The sequence below is a fragment of the Carcharhinus amblyrhynchos genome, chromosome 33 (genome assembly GCF_965287045.1).
Source record: "Carcharhinus amblyrhynchos chromosome 33, sCarAmb.v2.hapA, whole genome shotgun sequence".
Taxonomy (NCBI): domain Eukaryota; kingdom Metazoa; phylum Chordata; class Chondrichthyes; order Carcharhiniformes; family Carcharhinidae; genus Carcharhinus; species Carcharhinus amblyrhynchos.
In genome coordinates, this window is record NC_137356.1 from 14,213,323 (window position 1) to 14,238,028 (window position 24,706).

The 24,706-nt window shown below is 55.3% G+C and overlaps 1 protein-coding gene across 2 annotated transcripts in view; it reads left to right on the forward strand.

The window, feature by feature from the left end:
• Positions 1–14,070: 14,070 nt before the first annotated feature.
• Positions 14,071–24,706, forward strand: part of map2k7 (mitogen-activated protein kinase kinase 7) — a 102,443-nt gene continuing 91,807 nt past the window's right edge. For both annotated transcript variants that reach the window (XM_080216468.1, XM_080216469.1), the window contains exon 1: positions 14,071–14,228. In XM_080216468.1, the coding sequence (XP_080072594.1) occupies positions 14,093–14,228 (136 nt within the window). In that variant the 5' untranslated portion in view covers positions 14,071–14,092. The remainder of the gene's footprint in view (positions 14,229–24,706) is intronic.

A 24,706-nucleotide genomic window follows, 5' to 3' on the forward strand; every position in this document is an offset into this window, starting at 1 on the left:
GCTAGCCTCTCTCCCCCACGCCAGGAGTGGTTCACTCCAGCAGGGTTTACAACAGCACCCCATTGAAAGGAAACTGGTCATGGAGGCCCCCAAGGAGGTCAGGGAGAATAAGGAGGAGTACCCCCTCAGCATTGCCAGCCTGGCATTGCCAGCCTGTCACCCTGGCACCGCCCAAGGGGTAAAGTATGGCAATGCCCACCAGGCATCAGGCAGTGCCTAGGGGGTGGGACCAGAGGGTGATGGGGCCTAAAGGGAGACGGGGCCTATGTGGGCAAGGCCAGTGCCAGGGGGAGGGGGTGGGGGGGGTGGGTCCCTCTGCCACTCTGTACTTGGGATCGGTGGCAGAGGGAGGAAAGGGGATGATCGGGGCTGGCCATCGGGGTGCGGGGAAGCTGCCATGGGTGGCTGGCTCAGAGACGTCCCGGAGGCCAGTGATCGGAGGGGGGTGGGGGGGCTCTGCAAACCAGCAATGGGGGGGGGGGGGGGGGGGGGCGGTGGTGTGGGTGGGTGGTTGCTGTGCTGGCCAGCGATCGAGAGGTTGATAGTGCGGGGCTACTGCGCACACACCGATCTCCGCTACGACAGATCAGCGCATGCGCAGGGCCCTGCTCGGTTCCATGCTGCCGGCCTCTCCAGCGGGAACAGGCCCTGCGCCTGGATTTTCAATGTGAATCTCACTGAGGCACTCAGAGTGTGAGAGATTCATTTCGAAATTCCCAGTGAAAAAAAATCGGCGTGTATTACTCCAGTTCTTACCTGAATTCAGCGCTTAGAATTTTCCTCAGAGAATCTCGGCCATTGTGTTTCTTACTTGGAATATAATTCAGGTAGATAGACTCCTCGAAGCTGCAACGTCCACTCACTTGTTGCAACAGAGCAGGAGACTCACTCCGCAGTTGTAAAAGGATGGAAGCTCCGTGTGGTTTTATAAGGTGGAGATGCTGGCATTGGACTGGGGTAGGCGCAGTAAGAAGTCTCATAACACCGGGTTAATAGGTTTATTTGATGTCACGAGCTTTCAGAGCCCTGCTCCTTCATCAGGTGAATGGAGGCAATGGGCTATCCACTCATCTGGTGAAGGAGCAGTGCTCCGAAAGCTTATAACACCAAATACACCTGTTGGGCTTTAACCTGGTGTTGTGAGACATTTTACTGTGCCTAACTCAGTCCAACGCCGGCATCCCCACATCATGGCTACCACCGACAGCACAAACCATCGGCTCAATGTGGACAGGATCTCCAAGAAGATCGCGCTTATTGACACAGATATCAAGTTTCTACAAGAAAGCAGGCAGAATCCTGAAAGGATTACAGATCACAAACCCACTCAAGTCGACCTACAACACAGGCTATGCTGAGAGATTTTGCAGTTGCATCTCTCTCTCACATTCCTCAACCACCCCCTACACCATTCACTTTAACCTGGCGTTGTGAGACTTCATCCTGTGGTTTTAAAAGAGGGTTCTTTCTGCTCAGAGCAGGATGAGATTCAAGGCATATTTGCTAAGAAGCGATGCTTCACTTACGACTGAGGTAAGTTGAAAAACTGAATAGGTCAAGTCAACAGTCTCCAGGGTAAAAAGGGAAGGCAGTAAAAAATATGTACTGAGCAGTCTCGAGTCGCTAGTGTCAGCAAGAGAAACGATAGGTCAGTTAGGATCCATTAGTGATGATAATGAATCAAGGACTTCCTCTGCAGAGAACTTTGTACAAGCAAATAGAATTGCAAGCAAATTGTTGGTACCAGTTTTTCTCAGTACAATAGTAAGTAAAACCTTCAGTTTGCTTTGGAGTCGTTCTTTCAAAGGCAGGAACCGAACTATGTGACAACTTGACCAAGATCTTTGAAGAGCATTCCCCTCCAAAGGCACCGATCACAGAGAAAGCGTTTGGAAACAATATATCATAGGTTCCTACAGTGCAAAAGGAGGCCATTTGACCCATCGAGTCTGCACCCACCACAACCCACTCAGGCCCTATCCCCATACCCCATGCATTTAGCCTAGGTAGCCCCCCTGACACCTAGGGGCAATTTAGCATGACCAATCCACTTAACCCATCATCAAGGAACAGTTTCAATTCCATTGAAGGAATTAAGAGGAAGGTGGAAGCATTGTTTGGTTTGTGGCAAGCTTAAAAGGCCGGCACAACATCAAGAGTTTGGTGAGTTTTTAGGTGTCCAGTTCACCAACAACCTGTCCTGCTCCGCCCCCATGCCAACACTATAATTAAGAAAGCTTATCAATACCTCCACTTTCTCAGAAGACTAAGGAAATTTGACATGTCCGCTACAACTCCCTCACCAACTTTTACAGATGTGCCATAGAAAAGCATTCTTTCTGGTTGTATCGATTCTGGGCGATTCCAAAGTTAACCTATTAGGATGGGGGTGGATAGTACTGCTGCTGTATCTTTAATTCCTGAGAGTACGTACCAACAAACCTGAAACATCATCCTTTAAAACCAGCTGATATGATTTTTAAGGATATGTGTGGAAGAGTTAAGTCATTAAAAGGTTACATCATGGTCAACGTAGCGTTGAGTGGACAAACAATGGAGTTGCCTCTCCGTGCGGTCCGTGCTAATGTTGCAGCTCTAGCTGAGAGATCATGGTCAGAGAAGGTAAAACTTACCTGGAGTGCTGTCACCAGGTCGGTCGAAGCCAAAACAGACCAACATCACCTTCCAGATAAAATCATTATGAAGTTCTTCGAAAAGTTAATCACGAATCATTTCCAGCCTCCTGGCTGTCTGAATCCAAATGTTCGCCTACGGCCACAACAGGTCCCACGGCAGGATCCACCTTGCTGGTCCTGCACTCAACCCTGGAACACCTAGATAACAAGGACACCAATGTCAGATTCCTATTTATTGTCTACAGCTCAGCCTTCAACACTATTATTCCCACAAAACTCATCCCCAAACTCTGTGGCCTGGAACTCGGCACCTCCCTCTGCGACTGGATCCTGAACTTCCTAACTCACAGACCACAATCAGTTAGGATAGGCAACAACACCTCCTCCACAATCATCCTCAACACCGGTGCCCCACAAGGCTGTGTTCTCAGCCCCCTACTATACGCCTTATATGCCAATGACTGTGTGGCCAAATTCCCCTCCAATTCCATTTTCAAGTTTGCTGACGACACCACCATAGTGGGTCAGATCTCAAACGATGATGAGACAGAGTACAGGAATGAGATAGAGAATCTGGTGAACTGGTGCGGCAACAATAATCTCTCCCTCAATGTCAACAAAATGAAGGAGATTGTCATCGACTTCAGGGAGCATAACGGAGAACATGCCCCTGTCTACATCAATGGGGACAAAGTATAAAGGGTCGAGGGCTTCAAGTTTTTAGGTGTCCAGATCACCAACAACCTGCCTTGGTCCCCCCATGCCAACACCATTGTTAAGAAAGCCCACCAACACCTCCACTTTCTCAGAAGACAAAGGAAATTTGGCATGTCAGCTACAATACCATAGAAGGCATTCTTTTCTGGTTGTATCACAGCTTGGTATGGGCTCCTGCTCTGCCCGAGACCACAAGGAACTACAAAAGGCCATGAATGTAGCCCTATCCATCATACAAACCAGCCTCCCATCCATTGACTCTGTCTATACTTCCCGCTGCCTCGGCAAAGCAAGCAGCAATAATTAAGGACCCCACACATCCCAGACGTTCTCTCTTCCACCTTCTTCTTTTGGGAAAAAGATACAAAAGTCTGAGGTCACATACCAACCGACTCAAGAACAGCTTCTTCCCTGCTGCTGTCAGACTTTTGAATGGACCTATCTTGCATTAAGCTGATCTTTCTTTGCACCCTAGCTATGATTGTAGTAGTGCATTCTGCACTTTCTCATTTCCAGTATGTTTTGTCTGTATAACGCACAAGAAACAATACTTTTCACAGTACAATAACACGTGATAATAATAAATCAGAGTAAATACAGTTTGGGCAGCACAGTGACAAGATGGATAGCATTGCTGCCTCACAGTGCTAGGGACACAGATTCAATTCCGGCCTTGGGTCACTCTCTGTGTGGAGTTTGTACGTTCTCCCCATGTCTGCACGGGTTTATTCCGGGTGCTCCAGTTTCCTCCCACACTCCAAAGGTGTGCAGGTTAGGTTGATTGACCATGCTAAATTGCCTCTGAGTGTCAGGGGGACTAGCTGCGGTAAATGCATGGGGTTACGGGGATAGGGTCTGAGTGGGTTGTGATCAGTTCAGACTCGATGGACCAAATGGCCTCCTTCTGCACTGTAGGATTCTATGATTGTATGACAAAGGTGAGTTTGAAGAGACACTTGGCTCAGTGAGAAATTCAAGTGAAACTTAAGATAAAGCCAAATAGTCAACCAAAGTGTCTCAAAGTAAGAGCAGTGCAATATGCAATTTGTTCCACTTTTGAAGAAGAATTAGTGTGATTTGTTAACGCCGCTGTGATAGTATCAGTTACAATGAATGATCGGGCTACCTCCATCATACCTGTCATGAAACCCGATGGTTCAGTTCACGTTTGTGATGATAATTAATTTACTTATTTGTAAAAACCTTTTAAAATTCCTCTCTTTGTCTTTTTTATAAAAAAAGAATCATTTCGCAATTCAGCCACATCTTCAGTTGAACAGGGAACTTGTTTTTGGTATTGGCCAGGATTCTCTGAGTGACTCTCCCATCCCACCTCTGGGGGAGGGACTGTCACACAGGGACGGGGGAGGGTTGGGGGCCTCAGGCCTTGAGTGGGACTGGAAGATTCCACTTGGAGAAAGGGCTGGAAAATTCTGCTAGTTAAGTCAGAAATGAGTTGCAACGCATCTGATTTGAATAGAATTGAGAGTAAAATTTACGATCCTCCTTTCTTTCCTGTTCAACGGAGGCTAAGGGGAACAGAGAAATCAAAAAGACGCAATTCCTAATCTGGCCTCTGTCACCTACCCCTGAGATAGTCAGGGAAAAGCCAGGCACAGTGGATGGCAGGCCCATCGTTAAATGACTGACAACAAAGTAAGGGGAAAGATTTCCATGCAGTCAAAATACCCGGCCTAATTTTAACCATCAAATATTCACCCGCTATGGACAAACCCCTTCTAATCCCCCTCCCATGCCTCTAACTGTCCCCTCTACCAACCACCATCAGCAAACCACTCACCCTGGAAGACTTCCCCCTCCCCCGGGGGTCAGACCTCCTCCCCTCCCCCTCACTCTGTCCCAATCGTTGCTCTCCCTCCACCCTGGCTAATCCCAATGCAGAGTGGCACAGGGACCCCGCCCCACCCCCAGCGATTGTCCCCTCGGACCCATCCACAATAGGCCCCACCCCCTTGGCACTGCCCAATGGGCAGTGTCAAGATGTCCCCTGGGCACGGGCACTTTGCCCCTCGGGCACTGCCAGAGTGCCCATACCCAGGAGGCTCCATCCCCTGCCGCCGCCCAGCCCCCTGACTGGCTTCTCTTCATTCCGGCAGGGTCTCCTGCTCGTTCAGCAAATGTGGGTAGCTAGTTTGAACCCCGCCGTAATGAAGTATCCTGGTGGGCTGGGAGATTCGATTCGGAGCAGTGAATTCCTGATAATCACATGCAAAATATATTTAAACTACATTTTAAAAAGATCCAAATGACTTTCCTCTCTTCCCGCTGGTTTCCAGCGTGGTCTTTGCGACTGTTCTCCGGCTCTGGGAGATGCACATGCATTCCCGGCACATGCACAAATCCCGGCGACGCGATTCTCCAAGCCGGACCCACCAGAAAAGTTGCGGGTCACAATGGGAGAATCAGGCCCAAAGTTTCTTTATTAACCCCTTTCTTTGATTTATAAGCTGGAGCAAGTTTTGTTATATTTTTGTAAAGGTTTTTTATATAAGGTTTATGAAGTTTATTTATTTATTAGTCACGGGTAAGGCTTACATTAACACTGCAATGGAGTTACTGCGAAAGTCCCCCTAGTCGCCACACTCCGGTTCAGGCGCACTGAGGGAGAATTCACCATGGCCAATGCACCCTAACCAGCACATCTTTCAGATTGTGGGAGGAAACCGGAGCTTCTACCCAGCAATGTGGAAAATTGCCCAGGTATATCCTGTACACAAAAAGCAGGACAAATCCAACCTGGACAATTACTGCCCAGTCTACTCTCAATCATCAGTAAAGTGATGGAAAGGGTCATCGACGGCGCCTGCTCAGCAATAACCTGCTCAGTGACACCCAGTTTGGATTTCGCCAGGGTCACTCAGCTCCTGACCTCATTACAGCCTTGGTTCAAACATGGACGGAAGAGCTGAATTCCGGAGGTGAGCTCTTGATATCAAGGCCGCATTCAACCGAGTGAGGCATCAAGAAGCCCTAACGAAACTGGAATCAACGGGTACCAGGGGGCGAACTCTCCCTGTTTGGAGACATAGCTGGTACATAGAAGATGGTTATGGAGGGTCAGTCATTTCAGCTCCAGGATATCTCTGCAGGAGTCCCTCAGGGTAGTGTCCTAGGCCCAACAATCTCCAGCTGCTTCATCAATGACCTTCCCTCCATCATAAGGTCAGAAGTGGGGATGTTCGCCAATGATTGCACAATGTTCAGCACCATTTCCAACTCCTCAGACACTGAAGCAGTCCATTTCCAAATGCAACAAGATCTGGGCAATATCCGGGCTTGGATTGACAAGTGGCAAGTGACATTCATGCCACACAAACGCCAGGCAATGACCATCTCCAATAAGAGAGGATGTAATCATCGCCCCTCGACATTCAATGGTGTAACGATCACTCAATCCCCCACTGTCAATGTCCTTGAGGTTACCATTGACCAAGAACTAAATGGACTCACCACATTAACACAGTGGCTACAAGAGCAGGACAGAGGCTGGGAACACTGCAGCAAGTAACTTGCCTCCTGACTCCCCAAAGCCTGTCCACCATCTACAAGGTACAATTCAGGAGTGTGATGGAATACTCCCCACTTGCCTGGATGGGTGCAGCTCCAACAACACTCAAGAAGCTTGACACCATCCAGGACAAAGCAGCCCACTTGATTGGCACATTCACTCCCTCCATCACCGACACTCAGTAACAGCAGTGTGTACTATCTACAAGATGCACTGCAGCAATTCACCAAAGATCCTTAAACAGCATCTTCCAAACCCACAACCACTTCCATCTAGAAGGACAAGGGCAGCAGATACATGGGAACACCACCACCTGCAAGTTCCCCTGCGAGCCACTCACCATCCTGACTTGGAAATGTATCACTGTTCCTCCGCAGTTGACGGGTCAACATCCTGGAATTCCCTTCCTATTGGCATTCTGGGCCAAACCGCAGCACATGGACGATTCAAGAAGATAGCGCACCACCACCTTCTCAAGGGGGCAACTAGAGATGGGCAATAAATGCTGGCCAGTGATGCCCACATGCCAGGAACGATTAAAAAAGCAGTTGATCTGGTACCAGTGAGGAACTTTAGGGATGGTCCCAGACGGATCCCTGGGATCATTATGGAGGAAACAGGACCAAGGTCAAGGTTCAGGGTAAAACCCTAAAGAAGCGCTTGGACCATCTCAGAGGCACAGAGTCCTTACCCAGGCCAACCCAGCCACCAATTATGGAGATGGCCACTGCCAGTGTCAGTTGTCAGCTTGATGCTGACTCCATGTTAGCCCCTCCTGATAGTGAAGGTAAAAACTCAGAGGAGGAGGCTGAAGATGCACACCTCCAGGCTGAAGTAGAACCTGAGGAGGAAGTGCCTTTGGTAACCCTGCCGCCCTCCCTCTGGAAGAAAAGGTCCATTGCTTGGTTTATACAGCACGAACCCAGGTCTGCCTTCGACGGAGCTCAAACCAATGGCAAGGACCTCCTTGCTGTGGAGGTGCTGGGTGAGATGGAGACCTAGAGGGGGAGTAGGTGAAGGGGGAGTATCGATAGATCTCCCAGTGGACTCGGTTGAGTATGGGCTTCCTTATTGAGCGAGCAGAGGCTTACATAATAAGAACATAAGAAATAGGAGCAGGAGTAGGCCATCTAGCCCTTCGAGCCTGTCCCGCCATTCAATAAGATCATGGCTGATCTGTCGTGGCTCAGTTCCACATTCCCACCCTCTCCCCATAACCCTTAATCCCCTCGCTTATCAAAAACCCATCAACCCGTGTCTTAAAAATATTTAGCGAGGCAGCCTCCACCACTTCAACAGGCAGAGAATTCCAGAGATTCACCACCCTTTGAGTGAAGAAGTTCCTCCTCAACTCCGTTCTAAACCGCCCCCCCTTTATCTTGAGGCTGTGCCCCCTAGTCCTACTGTCCTTTCTGAGCGGGAAGAGTCTCTCCACCTCTATCCTATCCATCCCATTCATCACCTTCTTTATCTCAATGAGATCTCCCCTCATCCTTCTAAACTCTAACGAGCACAAGCCTAGTTTATTCAGCTTCTCCTCATAGCTCAACCCCCTCAACTCCAGCATCAGCCTAGTAAACCTCCTCTGCACTCCCTCCAAGGCTTGTCCAATGGGAAGCAGTCAGTGGGGGTTTTAAAGCTCTACCTGGGCCGGAGCTGTAGGTTCCCAGGTGGAGACTGCCCTGGCTGTAAGCCACAGGAGCAGCCCTTCTCTTTGATGCACAATGAAGGGTGTTGGTGAGGGGAAACTGACGTTTGGTTGAATAACCAAGTTCCATATGGCATAGGGCAGCACAATGACACAGCGGTTAGCACTGGATAAAAGCTAATTACTACAGATGCTAGAATCTGAAACTGAAAGAGAAAATAGATATTTTACAGCCTTCCAGTCTCAACATCCAATTCAACAACTTCAGATGATTAGCTCTGCCCCACCTCGACCCCTTTGTTTTCATTTTGTTTTATTTTGTTTTTTACTGTTCTCTACCTTTTATTTCTTTATTGTCTTTCTTCATTTTTCTTCGCACTACTTCCCCCTATTTTATGCCCTTCCCTTACCTTTTCTCCCCCTTTGTTTCTCCTTTTCTAAATCTTACCTCTGTCCCATTCATTACCCCACTCCTCCCCCCGCCCCAACATTTCAGCTTCTCTGCTGTTTGGCCATTCACACTGTTCATTCTGTCTGTGGGCTGCCATTAGCAGTCTTTCCCCTGGTTTCTGTGGCTATGATTCACCTTTCATTCTCTCATCCTGCAGTATAAATACCTCCCACTTTCCAATCCTTTTAGCTTTGACAAAGGGTCATCTGGGCTCAAAACGTCAGCTCTTTTCTCGCCTTACAGATGCTGCCAGACCTGTTGAGATTTTTCCAGCACTTTTTCTTTTGGACAATGGTTAGCACTGCTGCCTCACAACACCAGGGATCCGGGTTCGATTCCCGGCCTGGGGTCACTGTGTGGAGACTGCACATTCTCCCCGTGTCTGCGTGGGTTTCCTCCCGGTGCTCCAGTTTCCTACCACACTCTGAAAGATATGCTGGTTAGGGGCATTGACCGTGCTAAATTGCCAACTAGTGTCAGGAGGACCAGCTAGGATAAATGAATGGTGTTATGGGGATAGGGCTTAGTGGGATTGTGGTCAATACACACTTGATGGGCCAAATGGCCTCCTGCACTGTAGGATTCTATGACTCTGTATGGCTCCGTGGTATATGATATGCTATACAGCTATGCTGTGTATGATATTCTATATATGTTGTATATAAGGTTTTATATGGCCATGTGGTATATGATATTCTGTATGGATGGATTATCTGTGATATTTAACATGTTATATGCTATGTGATAAACAATATGGCTGCGCTGTACTTGATATCAAGTATATGATATATTAGATATAATATTCTAGAAACTTCTGTTGTATATATTCTATATGCTGTTATGCATATGATATTCCATATAATGCAATATGTTGTGTGGTATGTCATTTTCTATATTCTGTGCTGTATATGAAATTTGATGATACGCAAAGGATCCAGGTTCAATTCTGGCCCCGGGTGACTGTCTGTGTACAGTTTGCACATTCTCCCTGTGGGTTTTGTGGCTTGCATGGGTCTCCTCCAAGCTAGGTTGAATGGCCATGCTAAATTGCCACTTATATTAGGAGAATTAGCAGAGTAATTAAATGGATTATGGGGATAGGGTCGGGGTAAGATTGTTCTCGGTGCAGGCTTGATGGGCTGAATGGCCTCTCTGCACTGTAGGAATTCTATGAAATGCCATATGATATTTTAGATACTGTTGCATATGATATTGTATTTGTTGTGTTGTATATGATGAATATAACATGATATTTTGTATGGCTGTAGTGTGTGTGATATTCTGTATGCTGTGCTGTATACGATAGTTACATTGTGTTGTATATGATATTCCACATTCAGTGTTTTATAATCTATGGTATATGGCTTTGATGCATCTGGTATTCTGTAATGATGTGCTGTATATTATATTTTATATGTTATGTTGTATATATTCCTTGTTTTACGTACATTCTATATTGTATTTTGTATCTGGGATTCTATATATGTTGATATTCAATATGCTGTGCATGATATTCTATATGTTGTGCTATATATTATACTCTCCATGTGGTGCTAAGATATACTATGTGGCTGTCATGTCTATAATATTCTATAAGGCTATGCTGCGAATGATATTCTGTATGGCTGTATTGTGCATGATATTCTAAATGCTGTTATGTATATAATGTTTCATATAGGTCCACATCATAGATGCTATATATTGCATGGCAGATGATATTTTATATGTGATGTTCCATATGTGCTGATATTCCATATGTTGTAATGTATATAATTTGTACTGTATATGACATAATGCATGGCTGTGTTGTATATTACATTTGATATGGCTGTGCTGCATATGATATTTTATATGATAGGTTGTGTATGATATTCTATATGGTGTGCAGTATATTGTATTTTATATGGAGGTATTCTACAGACTGTTATGTCAATGATATCTTATCAGATGCAAGGTGTTGTGCAGCATGTGGTATTCTATATGTTGTGTTGTATATGATATTCTTTATAATGAATACAAATTACTGCAGATGCAGGAATCTGTGTGTTGAATATTCTCTATGATATGCTATGAAGTACTGTTTAAGATAGTTCACATGATTGTGTATGACATTATACATGATAGACTATAGATTGTGCTGTGTATGGGGTTACATATGCTGCAAAATGTATGATATTCCATATGATATTTTATACATGGTGTGGGGTGATTTTCTAATGGTTGTGTTATATATGATATTCTATAGGTTGTACTGTGTCTGATATGTTCTAATGTGTACAATAGTGTATATGTAGTGGACTACCTATTGTATAAATTGTTATATATATTTTAGATGTGGTGGTGTGCAGAGTTTGATGTCATATAGATTCTATGGGCCATTCTATATGTGGTGGTGCAGGGGTATGATGTACTGTAGATACCATAGGTTATTGTATATGTCTCACAACACCAGGTTAAAGTCCAACAGGTTTCAGCTACTGGGGCCTCAGCTATTTACCAGTTATATAAATGATCTGGAGGAGGGAACCGAGTGTATGGTGTCGAAATTTGCTGGTGACACCAAGATTGGTGGAACGGCAAATTGTGCGGAGGGTGTGGAAAGTCTGCAGAAGGATTTAGATAGGCTGGGCGAATGGGCCAGGAGTTGGCAAATGGAATTTAATGTTGGCAAGTGTGAAGTTGTCCACTTTGGTAGGAATAATGGTAGGAAGGACTATTACTTACATGGGGAAAAACTGCAGCATGCAACGGTGCAGAGGGACCTCGGGGTCCTTGTGCATGAGCCGCAAAAACCCAGCCTGCAGGTGCAGCAGGTGGTCAGGAAGGCAAATGGGATGCTGGCCTTCATAGCGAGGGGGATTGAACATAAAAGTAGGGAGGTCTTGCTGCAACTGTACAGGGCACTGGTGAGGCTGCAGCTGGAGTACTGTGTGCAGTTTTGGTCACCGCACTTACGCAAGGATATTTTGGCCTTGGAGGGAGTGCAGAGGAGGTTTACTAGGCTGATACCGGAGTTGAGGGGGTTGAACCATGAGGAGAGGCTGAACAAACTAGGCTTCTACTTGTTAGAGTTTAGAAGAATGAGGGGAGATCTCATTGAGACATATAAGATGATGAATGGGATGGATAGGATAGAGGTGGAGAGGCTCTTCCTGCTCAGAGAGGACAGTAGGACTAGAGGGCACAGCCTCAAGATAAAGGGGGGGGGGGGCAGTTTAGATCGGAGTTGAGGAGGAACTTCTTCACTCAAAGGGTGGTGAATCTCTGGAATTCTCTGCCCGTTGAAGTGGTGGAGGCTGCCTCGCTAAATATTTTTAAGACGCGGGTTGATGGGTTTTTGATAAGAGAGGGGATTAAAGGTTATGGGGAGAGGGCGGGAATGTGGAACTGAGCCACGACAGATCAGCCATGATCTTATTGAATGGCAGGGCAGGCTCGAAGGGCTAGATGGCCTACTCCTGCTCCTATTTCTTATGTTCCTATTTGGTATCATGAACTTTCGGAGTCCTGCTCCTTCATCAGGTGAGTGTAAAATTTGATGCCTATGATGATATGTGCCATCTTCTTGGAGATCCTCCCTACTTTGAACTGGCAGTTTGCGGCGTCAGTGGTAGTGATGATATAGAGATACCTATCACTCACCTGAAGGAGCAATGCTCCGAAAGCTCGTGGTACCAAAACCTGTTGGAATGTAACCTGGTGTTGTGAGACTTCTTACTGTGCCCATCCCAGTGCAACACTGTGTCCTTATTGTATATGTGGTGATTCTGGATATGATGTCCTGCAGATTCTATAGGCAATTCCATATGTGGTGGTATGGGATATGATACCCTATTGATTATATAGGCCAATCTATATTGGTGGCATGGGATATGATGTATCATAGATTCTATAGGCTATTTTACACATGGTCGTACTGGGTATAATGTCCTATAGATTCTACATGCTGTTTGATATGTGGTGGTACTGAGTATAATGCCCTATAGATTCTATTGACTAATCTATATGTTGTGGTGCGGAGTATGATAGCCAATAAATTCTATAGGCTATTGTATATGTGGCCGTGCTCAGTGTGAGGTCTGATAGATTCTATATGTTTTTACATATGTTGTGGTGCTGGGTATGATGTCCTGTAGACTCTAAAAGCGGTTCTGTATGTTGTGCTGTGGGATATGTCATCTTATTGATTCTATAGGCTGTTCTATATGTGTTGGTGTGGGTATGATGTCCTATAGATTCAAAAGACTTTTCTGTATGCTGTAGTGTGATGTATGATATCCTGTAGATTGTATAGGCTATTGTGTATGTGGCAGTGCAGGGTGTGATGTCCTATAGATGGTCCTACATGTGGTAGTGCATGGGGTATGATATCCTATAGACCGTATAGGCCATTGTATACATAGTGGTGCTGGGTATATCCTAGAAACTCTAAAGATTGTTCTATATTGTGGTGCGGGTGGGATGTCGTATAGATTCTATAGGATGTTCTATGTGTTACAGTATCTGATACAATGTCCAAGATCTTCAGGGGTGTTCTATATATCCTATAGGAAGTTCTATTTGTTGTAATGTGGGGTGTGATGTTCTATAGATTCTATGAGGTTTTATATGTTGCCGGGCATGATGTCCCATAAATTCAATAGGTTGTTCCATATGTTGTGGTGTGGGGCATGATGTTCTACATGTTACATAGGAGGTACTATATGTTGCAGGTTATGATGTCCTATATATTCTATAGGATGTTCTATAAGTCATGCGTAGGGGTGTCCTATATATCCTATAGGGGGTTCTATATGTTGTGGTGCAGGCTGTGATGTGCTATAGATTCATTAGGACGTTCTATATGTTGCAAGGGGTATAATGTCCTATAGATTCTATAGGTAGTTCTATATGTTGTGGTGCAGGATGTGATGTGCTGGGCTATAGATTCCACAGGAGGTTCTAAATGTTGGGTGTGGGGTGCCCTACAGATTCTATAGGATATTCTATATGTTTTGAGTGGGGATCCCCTATGGATTCTATACGCTGCTCCCTGTGTTGTTGTTGTTGGTGTGGAGTGGGCGGGGTGGCGGCGGCGCCTGCGCGCTGGCCTCCAGCTGGATGGCGCTAAGATGGCGGCCTCCTCCCTGGAGCAGAAGCTGTCGCGCCTGGAAGCCAAACTCAAGCAGGAGAACCGGGAGGCGCGGCGCCGCATCGACCTCTCGCTCGACATGAGCTCGCCGTCCAGCCCGAGGAGACCGCGGCCGAGTAAGCGATGGCGAGGGGGGGAAGGCGATGGCGCGGTGAGGGAGCGGGGCCGGGTGATGGGGCCTGGCCGGCCGGCTGGCTGGCGCTGCGGCTTACCCGGGCCCGAGCTGTGGGGATCGGCGCCGCTCCGACTGACCCGCGGAGGCTGGGGGGGAGGGGGAGGAAGAGGGAGCGTCACCACCTGGGCGGGGCTTCCCACTGACTGACAACCGCCCCCACCAATCAGCACCCAGCTCCTTTCCGGGACCGAGCTGCCAATCACCCGACCCGGCCAATCAAAGCGCTGAGAGGGCGGGATCTGGGTGCGCGAGCTCCGGCAGTTAGAAATGGGAACGCCCCCTCCCGAGTGAGAGGGAGACTCCCTCCCCCACCCGGGCCCTGAGAGAGGGAGACACCCCCCGGCCCTGAGAGAGGGAGAGACTCACCCCTTCCCCACCGCCCCCCCCGGCCCTGAGAGAGGGAGACACCCCCCGGGCCCTGAGAGAGGGAGACACCCCCCGGGCCCTGAGAGAGGGAGAGACTCACCCCTTCCCCACCCCCCCCGGCCCTGAGAGAGGGAGACACCCCCCCCGGACCCTGAGAGAGGGAGACACCCCCCCCCCCCCCCCCGGACCCTGAGAGAGGGAGACACCCCCCCCCCCCCCCGGACCCTGAGAGAGGGAGACACCCCCCCCCCGGACCCTGAGAGAGGGAGACACCCCCCCTGGACCCTGAGAGAGAGAGAGACTCACCCCTTCCCCACCCCCACCCCCGGCCCTGAGAGAGGGAGGCACCCCCCCCGGACCCTGAGAGAGGGAGGCACCCCCCCCGGACCCTGAGAGAGGGAGGCACCCCCCCCGGACCCTGAGAGAGGGAGGCACCCCCCCGGACCCTGAGAGAGGGAGGCACCCCCCGGACCTTGAGAGAGGGAGGCACCCCCCCGGACCCTGAGAGAGGGAGGCAGGCACCCCCCCGGACCCTGAGAGAGGGAGGCACCCCCCCGGGCCCTGAGAGAGGGAGAGACTCACCCCCTCCCCACCATCCCCCCCGGACCCAGAGGGAGAGCGAGCGACCCTCGACCCTGAGAGAGAGAGCGAGCGAGCGACCCCCGGCCCTGAGAGAGAGAGAGCGAGCGAGCGACCCCCGGCCCTGAGAGAGAGAGAGAGCGAGCGAGCGACCCCCGGCCCTGAGAGAGAGTGAGAGCGAGCGAGCGACCCCCGGCCCTGAGAGAGAGTGAGAGCGAGCGAGCGACCCCCGACCCTGAGAGAGAGAGAGCGAGCGACCCACCCCGACCCTGAGAGAGAGAGAGCGAGGGACCCACCCCGACCCTGAGAGAGAGAGAGTGAGCGAGTGGCCCCCGACCCTGAGAGAGAGAGAGCGAACGACCCGCCCGGATCCTGAGAGAGAGAGAGCGAGCGACTCCCCCCCCCGACCCTGAGAGAGAGAGAGCTTGCGCCCCCCCTGACCCTGAAAGAGAGAGCGAGCGACCCGCCCCCCGATCCTGAGATAGCGAGTGACCCCCGACCCTGAGAAAGAGAGCGAGTGACCCCCGACCCTGTGAGAGAGAGAGCGCACGAGTGACCCCCCCAACCAATCCTGAGAGAGAGAGAGCGAGCGACCCCCCCCCCGACCCTGAGAGAGCGAGCAACCACCCCCAATCCTGAGAGAGAGAACGAGCAAACCCCCCCGACCCTGAGAGAGCAAGCGACCCACTCCGACCCTGAGAGAGAGAGCGAGAGCGACCCCCCGAACCTGAGAAAGAGAGCGAACCCCGACCCTGAGAGAGAGAGAGAGCGAGCGACACCCCCCGACCCTGAGAGAGAGAGAGCGAGCCACCCACCCCGACCTTGTGAGAGAGAGGGAGAGCGAGCGACCCACCCCGTTCCTGAGAGAGAGAGAGTGAGCGAACCCCCGACCCAGAGAGAGAGAGCGAACGAGCGACCCCCGACCCTGAGAGAGAAAGCGACCCCCGACCCTGAGAGAGAGAGCGACCCCCGACCCTGAGAGGGAGAGAAAGAGAGCGACCCCTGACCCTGAGAGAGAGAGAGAGAGCGAGCGACCCCCGACCCTGAGAGAGAGAGAGCGCGACCCCCCCCAACCCTGAGAGAGAGAGAACAAGCGACCCCCCGACCCTGAGAGAGAGAGAGAGAGAGAGAGAGTGGGCGACGCCCCCCCCGACCCTGAGAGAGAGAGAGAGAGCGGGCGACCCACCCCGACCCTGAGAGAGAGAGAGCGAGCAACCCACCCCGACCCTGAGAGAGGGAGCGAGCGACCCCCCTCCCCCGACCCTGAGAGAGAGAGAGAGCGAACCCCGACCCTGAGAGAGAGAGAGAGCGAGTGGCCCCCGACCCTGAGAGAGAGAGAGCGACCCCCCGAGAGAGAGCGAGCAACCCCCCCGACCCTGAGAGAGAGAGAGAGCGAGCGACCCCCCGACCCTGAGAGAGAGAGAGAGCGAGCGACCCCCCCCCGACCCTGAGAGAGAGCGAGTGACCCCCGACCCTGAGAGAAAGAGAGAGAGAGAGAGAGCGAGCGGCCCCCCCGACCCTGAGAGAGAGCGAGCGAGCGACCCCCCCCACCGACCCTGAGAGAGAGAGCGCGAGCGACCCACCCCGACCCTGAGAGAGAGAGAGAGAGAGCGAGCGACCCCCCGACCCTGAGAGAGAGAGAGTGAGCGACCCACCCCGACCCTGAGAGAGTGAGAGAGAGAGCGAGCGACCCCCCCCAACCCTGAGAGAGAGAGAGAGCGAACCCCGACCCTGAGAGAGAGAGAGCGAACGACCCGCCTGGATCCTGAGAGAGAGAGCGAGCGAGCGACTCCCCCCCCCCCGACCCTGAGAGAGAGAGAGAGCTTGCGCCCCCCTGACCCTGAGAGAGCGAGCGACCCGCCCCCCAATCCTGAGAGATAGCGAGTGACCCCCGACCCTGAGAAAGAGAGCGAGTGACCCCCGACCCTGTGAGAGAGAGAGCGCACGAGCGACCCCCCCCAACCAATCCTGAGAGAGAGAGAGACAGAGAGAGCGAGCGACCCCCCCCGACCCTGAGAGAACGAGCAACCACCCCCAATCCTGAGAGAGAGAGAACGAGCAAACCCCCCCGACCCTGAGAGAGCAAGCGACCCACTCTGACCCTGAGAGAGAGAGCGAGAGCGACCCCCCGAACCTGAGAAAGAGAGCGAACCCCGACCCTGAGAGAGAGAGAGAGCGAGCGACGCCCCCCGACCCTGAGAGAGAGAGAGAGCCACCCATCCCGACCTTGTGAGAGAGAGGGAGAGCGAGCGACCCACCCCGTTCCTGAGAGAGAGAGTGAGCGAACCCCCGACCCAGAGAGAGAGAGCGAACGAGCGACCCCCGACCCTGAGAGAGAGAGAGAGAGAGCGACTCACCCTGACCCTGAGGGAGAGAGCAACCCCCCCCGACCCTGAGAGAGAGAGAGAGAGCGAACGACCCCCGACCCTGAGAGAGAGAGAGAGAGCGAACGACCCCCGACCCTGAGAGAGAGAGCGAACGACCCCCGACCCTGAGAGAGAGAGAGCGAGCGACCCCCGACCCTGAGAGAGAGAGAGAGAGCGAGCGACCCCCGATCCTGAAAGAGAGGGAGAGCGAGCGAACCCCGACCCTGAGAGAGAGAGAGCGAGCGACCCCCGACCCTGAGAGAGAGAGAGAGCGAGCGACCCCTGACCCTGAGAGAGAGAGAGCGGGCGACCCCCGACCCTGAGAGAGCGGGCGACCCCCGACCCTGAGAGAGCGGGCGACCCCCGACCCTGAGAGAGCGGGCGACCCCCGACCCTGAGAGAGCGGGCGACCCCCGACCCTGAGAGAGCGGGCGACCCCCGACCCTGAGAGAGCGGGCGACCCCCGACCCTGAGAGAGCGGGCGACCCCCGACCCTGAGAGAGCGGGCGACCCCCGACCCTGAGAGAGCGGGCGACCCCCGACCCTGAGAGAGCGGGCGACCCCCGACCCTGAGAGAGCGGGCGACCCCCGACCCTGAGAGAGCGGGCGACCCCCGACCCTGAGAGAGCGGGCGACCCCCGACCCTGAGAGAGCGGGCGACCCCCGACCCTGAGAGAGCGAGAGAGAGAGCGAGCGACCCCCGACCCTGAGAGAGCGAGAGAGAGAGCGAGCGACCCCCGACCCTGAGAGTGAGAGAGCGGGCGACCCCCGACCCTGAGAGTGAGAGCGAGCGACCCCCACCCGAATTGAGAGCGAGCGAGCGACGCCCCCCCCCGACCCTGAGTGAGCGACCCACAACCCTGAGAGAGAGAGAAAGCGGGCGACCCACGACCCTGAGAGAGAGAGAGTGAGCGACCCCCAACCCTGAGAGAGAGAGCGAGCGAGCAACCCCCCCCGACCCTGAGAGAGAGAGCGGGCGATGCCCCCCGACCCTGAGAGAGAGAGAGAGAGCGAGCGACCCCCCCGCGACCCTGAGAGAGAGAGCGAGCGCCCCCCCAACCCTGAGAGAGAGAGCGACCCACCCCGACCCTGAGAGAGAGAGAGAGAGCGGGCGCCCCCCGCCCCCGATCCTGAGAGAGAGAGAGAGAGCGACCTCCCCCCGATCCTGAGAGAGAGAGAGAGAGAGAGAGCGCGCGAGCGAGCGACCCCCCCCCGGCCCTGAGAGAGAGAGAGAGAGCGAGCGACCCCCCCGCGACCCTGAGAGAGAGAGCGAGCGCCCCCCCAACCCTGAGAGAGAGAGCGACCCACCCCGACCCTGAGAGAGAGAGAGAGAGCGGGCGCCCCCCGCCCCCGATCCTGAGAGAGAGAGAGAGAGCGACCTCCCCCCGATCCTGAGAGAGAGAGAGAGAGAGAGCGCGCGAGCGAGCGACCCCCCCCGGCCCTGAGAGAGAGAGAGAGAGCGGGCGCCCCCCGCCCCCGATCCTGAGAGAGAGAGAGTGAGCGCCCCCCCCCGACCCTGAGAGAGCGAGAGAGTGACCCCCCAACCCTGAGAGAGAGAGAGAGCGACCCCCCCCGACCCTGAGAGAGAGAGAGTGCGGGCGACCCACCCCGACCCTGAGAGAGAGTGAGTGCGGGCGACCCACCCCGACCCTGAGAGAGAGAGAGAGCGAGCGACCCACCCCGACCCTGAGAGAGTGAGGGAGAGAGCGAGCGACCCACCCCGACCCTGAGAGAGTGAGGGAGAGAGCGAGCGACCCCCCCTCCGACCCTGAGAGAGAGAGAGAGCGAACCCCGACCCTGAGAGAGAGAGAGAGAGAGCGAGTGGCCCCCGACCCTGAGAGAGAGAGAGCGAACGACCCGCCCGGACCCTGAGAGAGAGAGAGAGCTTGCACCCCCCCCGACCCTGAGATAGAGAGCGAGCGACCCGCCCCCCCCCGATCCTGAGAGAGAGCGAGTGACCCCCGACCCTGAGAAAGAGAGCGAGTGACCCCCGACCCTGTGAGAGAGAGAGAGCGAGCGACCCCCCGACACTGAGAGAGTGTGTGAGCGAGCGACCCCCGACCCTGAGAGAGAGAAAGAGAGCGCGAGCGACCCACGTCCCTGAGAGAGAGAGAGCGAGCGACCCCCGACCCTGAGAGAGAGAGAGCGAACGACCCCCGACCCTGAGAGAGAGAGCGAGCGACCCCCGACTCTGAGAGAGAGAGAGCGAGTGAGTGACCCCCGACCCTGAGAGAGAGAGAGAGAGCGAGCGACCCCCGACCCTGAGAGAGAGAGAGCGAGCGACCCCCGACCCTGAGAGAGAGAGAGAACGAGCGACCCCCGACCCTGAGAGAGAGAGCGAGCGAGCGAGCAACCCTCGACCCTGAGAGAGAGCGAGAACGAGCGACCCCCGACCCTGAAAGAGAGAGTGAGCGAGCGACCTTGACCCTGAGAGAGCGAGCGAGTGACCCTCGACCCTGAGAGAGTGAGAGCGAGCGACCCCCCGACCCCGAGAGAGAGTGAGAGCGAGCGACCCCCGACCCCGAGAGAGAGTGAGTGCGAGCGACCCCCGACCCCGAGAGAGAGTGAGAGCGAGCGACCCCCGACCCTGAGAGAGAGCGACCCCCGACCCTGAGAGAGAGAGAGCGAGCGACCCCCGACCCTGAGAGAGAGAGAGCGACCCCCGACCCTGAGAGAGAGAGAGCGACCCCCGACCCTGAGAGTGAGAGAGAGAGCCAGCGAGCGACCCCCAACCCTGAGAGAGCGAGCGACCCCCAACCCTGAGAGAGCGAGCGAGCGACCCCCGACCCTGAGAGAGAGAGAGAGAGCGAGCGACCCCCGACCCTGAGAGAGAGAGCGAGTGAGCGACCCCCGACCCTGAGAGAGAGCGAGCGACCCCCGACCCTGAGAGAGAGAGAACGAGCGACCCCCGACCCTGAGAGAGAGAGAGCGAGCGACCCCCGACTCTGAGAGAGAGAGAGAGCGAGTGAGTGACCCCCGACCCTGAGAGAGAGAGAGCGAGCGACCCCCGACCCTGAGAGAGAGAGAGCGAGCGACCCCGACCCTGAGAGAGAGAGAGAACGAGCGACCCCCGACCCTGAGAGAGAGAGCGAGCGACCCCCGACCCTGAGAGAGCGAGCGAGCGACCCTCGACCCTGAGAGAGAGCGAGAATGAGCGACCCCCGACCCTGAAAGAGAGAGTGAGCGAGCGACCTTCGACCCTGAGAGAGCGAGCGAGTGACCCTCGACCCTGAGAGAGTGAGAGCGAGCGACCCCCGACCCCGAGAGAGAGAGTGAGAGCGAGCGACCCCCGACCCCGAGAGAGAGTGAGAGCGAGCGACCCCCGACCCTGAGAGAGAGAGAGAGCGACCCCCGACCCTGAGAGAGAGAGAGAGAGCGAGCGACCCCCGACCCTGAGAGAGAGAGAGCGACCCCCGACCCTGAGAGAGAGAGAGCGACCCCCGACCCTGAGAGTGAGAGAGAGAGCCAGCGAGCGACCCCCAACCCTGAGAGAGCGAGCGAGCGACCCCCAACCCTGAGAGAGCGAGCGAGCGACCCCCAACCCTGAGAGAGCGAGCGAGCGACCCCCGACCCTGAGAGAGAGAGAGAGAGCGAGTGACCCCCGACCCTGAGAGAGAGAGCGAGTGAGCGACCCCCGACCCTGAGAGACAGAGAGAGAGCGAGCGACCCCCGACCCTGAGAGAGAGAGAACGAGCGACCCCCGACCCTGAGAGAGAGAGAGAGAGAGCGAGCGACCCCCGACCCTGAGAGAGAGAGAGCGAGCAACCCCCGACCCTGAGAGAGAGAGAGAACGAGCGACCCCCGACCCTGAAAGAGAGTGAGCGAGCGACCTTCGACCCTGAGAGAGCGAGCGAGCGACCCTCGACCCTGAGAGAGTGAGAGCGAGCGACCCCCGACCCTGAGAGAGAGAAAGAGAGCGCGAGCGACCCACGTCCCTGAGAGAGAGAGAGAGAGCGAGCGACCCCCGACCCTGAGAGAGAGAGAGCGAACGACCCCCGACCCTGAGAGAGAGAGCGAGCGACCCCCGACTCTGAGAGAGAGAGAGAGCGAGTGAGTGACCCCCGACCCTGAGAGAGAGAGAGAGAGAGAGCGAGCGACCCCCGACCCTGAGAGAGAGAGAGTGAGCGACCCCCGACCCTGAGAGAGAGAGAGAACGAGCGACCCCCGACCCTGAGAGAGAGAGCGAGCGAGCGACCCCCGACCCTGAGAGAGCGAGCGAGCGACCCTCGACCCTGAGAGAGAGCGAGAACGAGCGACCCCCGACCCTGAAAGAGAGAGTGAGCGAGCGACCTTCGACCCTGAGAGAGCGAGCGAGTGACCCTCGACCCTGAGAGAGTGAGAGCGAGCGACCCCCGACCCCGAGAGAGAGTGAGAGCGAGCGACCCCCGACCCCGAGAGAGAGTGAGAGCGAGCGACCCCCGACCCTGAGAGAGAGAGAGAGCGACCCCCGACCCTGAGAGAGAGAGAGAGAGCGACCCTGAGAGAGAGAGAGCGACCCCCGACCCTGAGAGAGAGAGAGCGACCCCCGACCCTGAGAGTGAGAGAGAGAGCGAGCGAGCGACCCCCAACCCTGAGAGAGCGAGCAAGCGACCCCCAACCCTGAGAGAGCGAGCGACCCCCGACCCTGAGAGAGAGAGAGAGAGAGAGCGACCCCCAACCCTGAGAGAGCGAGCGACCCCCGACCCTGAGAGAGAGAGAGAGAGAGCGAGCGACCCCCGACCCTGAGAGAGAGAGCGAGTGAGCAACCCCCGACCCTGGGAGAGAGAGAGAGAGAGAGCGAGCGACCCCCGACCCTGAGAGAGAGAGAGAGCGAGCGACCCCCGACCCTGAGAGAGAGAGAGAGCGAGCGACCCCCGACCCTGAGAGAGAGAGAGTAAGCGACCCCCGACCCTGAGAGAGAGAGAGAACGAGCGACCCCCGACCCTGAGAGAGAGAGCGAGCGACCCCGACCCTGAGAGAGAGAGCGAGCGACCCCCGACCCTGAGAGAGCGAGCGAGCGACCCTCGACCCTGAGAGAGAGCGAGAACGAGCGACCCCCGACCCTGAAAGAGAGAGTGAGCGAGCGACCTTCGACCCTGAGAGAGCGAGCGAGTGACCCTCGACCCTGAGAGAGTGAGAGCGAGCGACCCCCGACCCCGAGAGAGAGTGAGAGCGAGCGACCCCCGACCCCGAGAGAGAGTGAGAGCGAGCGACCCCCGACCCTGAGAGAGAGAGAGAGCGACCCCCGACCCTGAGAGAGAGAGAGCGAGCGACCCCCGACCCTGAGAGAGAGAGAGCGACCCCCGACCCTGAGAGAGAGAGAGCGACCCCCGACCCTGAGAGTGAGAGAGCGAGCGAGCGACCCCCAACCTGAGAGAGCGAGCGAGCGACCCCCCAACCCTGAGAGAGCGAGCGAGCGACCCCCGACCCTGAGAGAGAGAGAGAGCGAGCGACCCCCGACCCTGAGAGAGAGAGCGAGCGACCCCCGACCCTGGGAGAGAGAGAGCGAGCGACCCCCGACCCTGGGAGAGAGAGCGAGCGACCCCCGACCCTGAGAGAGAGAGAGCGAGCGACCCCCGACCCTGAGAGAGAGAGAGCGAGCGACCCCCGACCCTGAGAGAGAGAGAGCGAGCGACCCCCGACCCTGAGAGAGAGAGAGCGAGCGACCCCCGACCCTGAGAGAGAGAGAGCGAGCGACCCCCGACCCTGAGAGAGAGCGAGCGACCCCCGACCCTGAGAGAGAGAGAGCGAGCGACCCCGACCCTGAGAGAGAGAGAGCGAGCGACCGCCCCCCGCGACCCTGAGTGAGAGAGAGAGTGAGCGAGCGACCCCCCCGCGACCCTGACAGAGAGAGCGAGCGCCCCCCTGACCCTGAGAGAGAGAGCGACCCACCCCGACCCTGAGAGAGAGAGAGAGAGCGGGCGCCCCCCGCCCCCGATCCTGAGAGAGAGAGCGAGCGACCTCCCCCCGGCCCTGAGAGAGAGAGAGTGAGCGCCCCCCCCCGACCCTGAGAGAGCGAGCGAGCAACCCCCCCCCGACCCTGAGAGAGAGAGAGAGCGACCCCCCCGACCCTGAGAGAGAGAGAGAAAGAGCGACCCCCCCCGACCCTGAGAGAGAGAGAAAGAGCGACCCCCCCCGACCCTGAGAGAGAGAGAAAGAGCGACCCCCCCGACCCTGAGAGAGAGAGAAAGAGCGACCCCCCCCGACCCTGAGAGAGAGAGAGCGAGCGACCCCCGACCCTGAGAGAGAGAGAGCGAGCGACCTCCCCCCGACCCTGAGAGAGAGAGAGAGCGCGCGAGCGCCCCCCCCCGGCCCTGAGAGAGAGAGAGAGAGTGAGCGCCCCCCCCGACCCTGAGAGAGCAAGCGAGCAACCCCCCCCGACCCTGAGAGAGAGAGAGAGCGACCCCCCCCGACCCTGAGAGAGAGAGAGAGCGACCCCCCCCGACCCTGAGAGAGAGAGAGAGCGACCCCCCCCGACCCTGAGAGAGAGAGAGAGCGACCCCCCCCGACCCTGAGAGAGAGAGAACGAGCGACCCCCTGACCCTGAGAGAGAGAGAGAGAGAGCGGGCGACGCCCCCCCGACCCTGAGAGAGAGAGAGCGAGCGACCCCCGACCCTGAGAGAGAGAGAGCGAGCAACCCACCCCGACCCTGAGAGAGAGAGCGAACCCCGACCCTGAGAGAGAGAGCGAGCCACCCACCCCGACCCTGAGAGAGAGAGCGAGCGACCCCCGACCCTGAGAGAGAGAGCGAGCGACCCACCCCGACCCTGAGAGAGAGAGAGTACGGGCGACCCACCCCGACCCTGAGAGAGAGAGAGTGCGGGCGACCCACCCTGACCCTGAGAGAGAGAGAGAGCGAGCAACCCACCCCGACCCTGAGAGAGAGAGAGAGCGAACCCCGACCCTGAGAGAGAGAGCGAGTGGCCCCCGACCCTGAGAGAGAGAGAGAGAGCGAGCGACCCACCCCGACCCTGAGAGAGTGAGAGAGAGAGCGAGCGACCCCCCCCCGACCCTGAGAGAGAGAGAGAGCGAACCCCGACCCTGAGAGCGAGCGAGTGGCCCCCGACCCTGAGAGAGAGAGAGCGAACAACCCGCCCGGATCCTGAGAGAGAGAGAGAGAGAGAGAGCG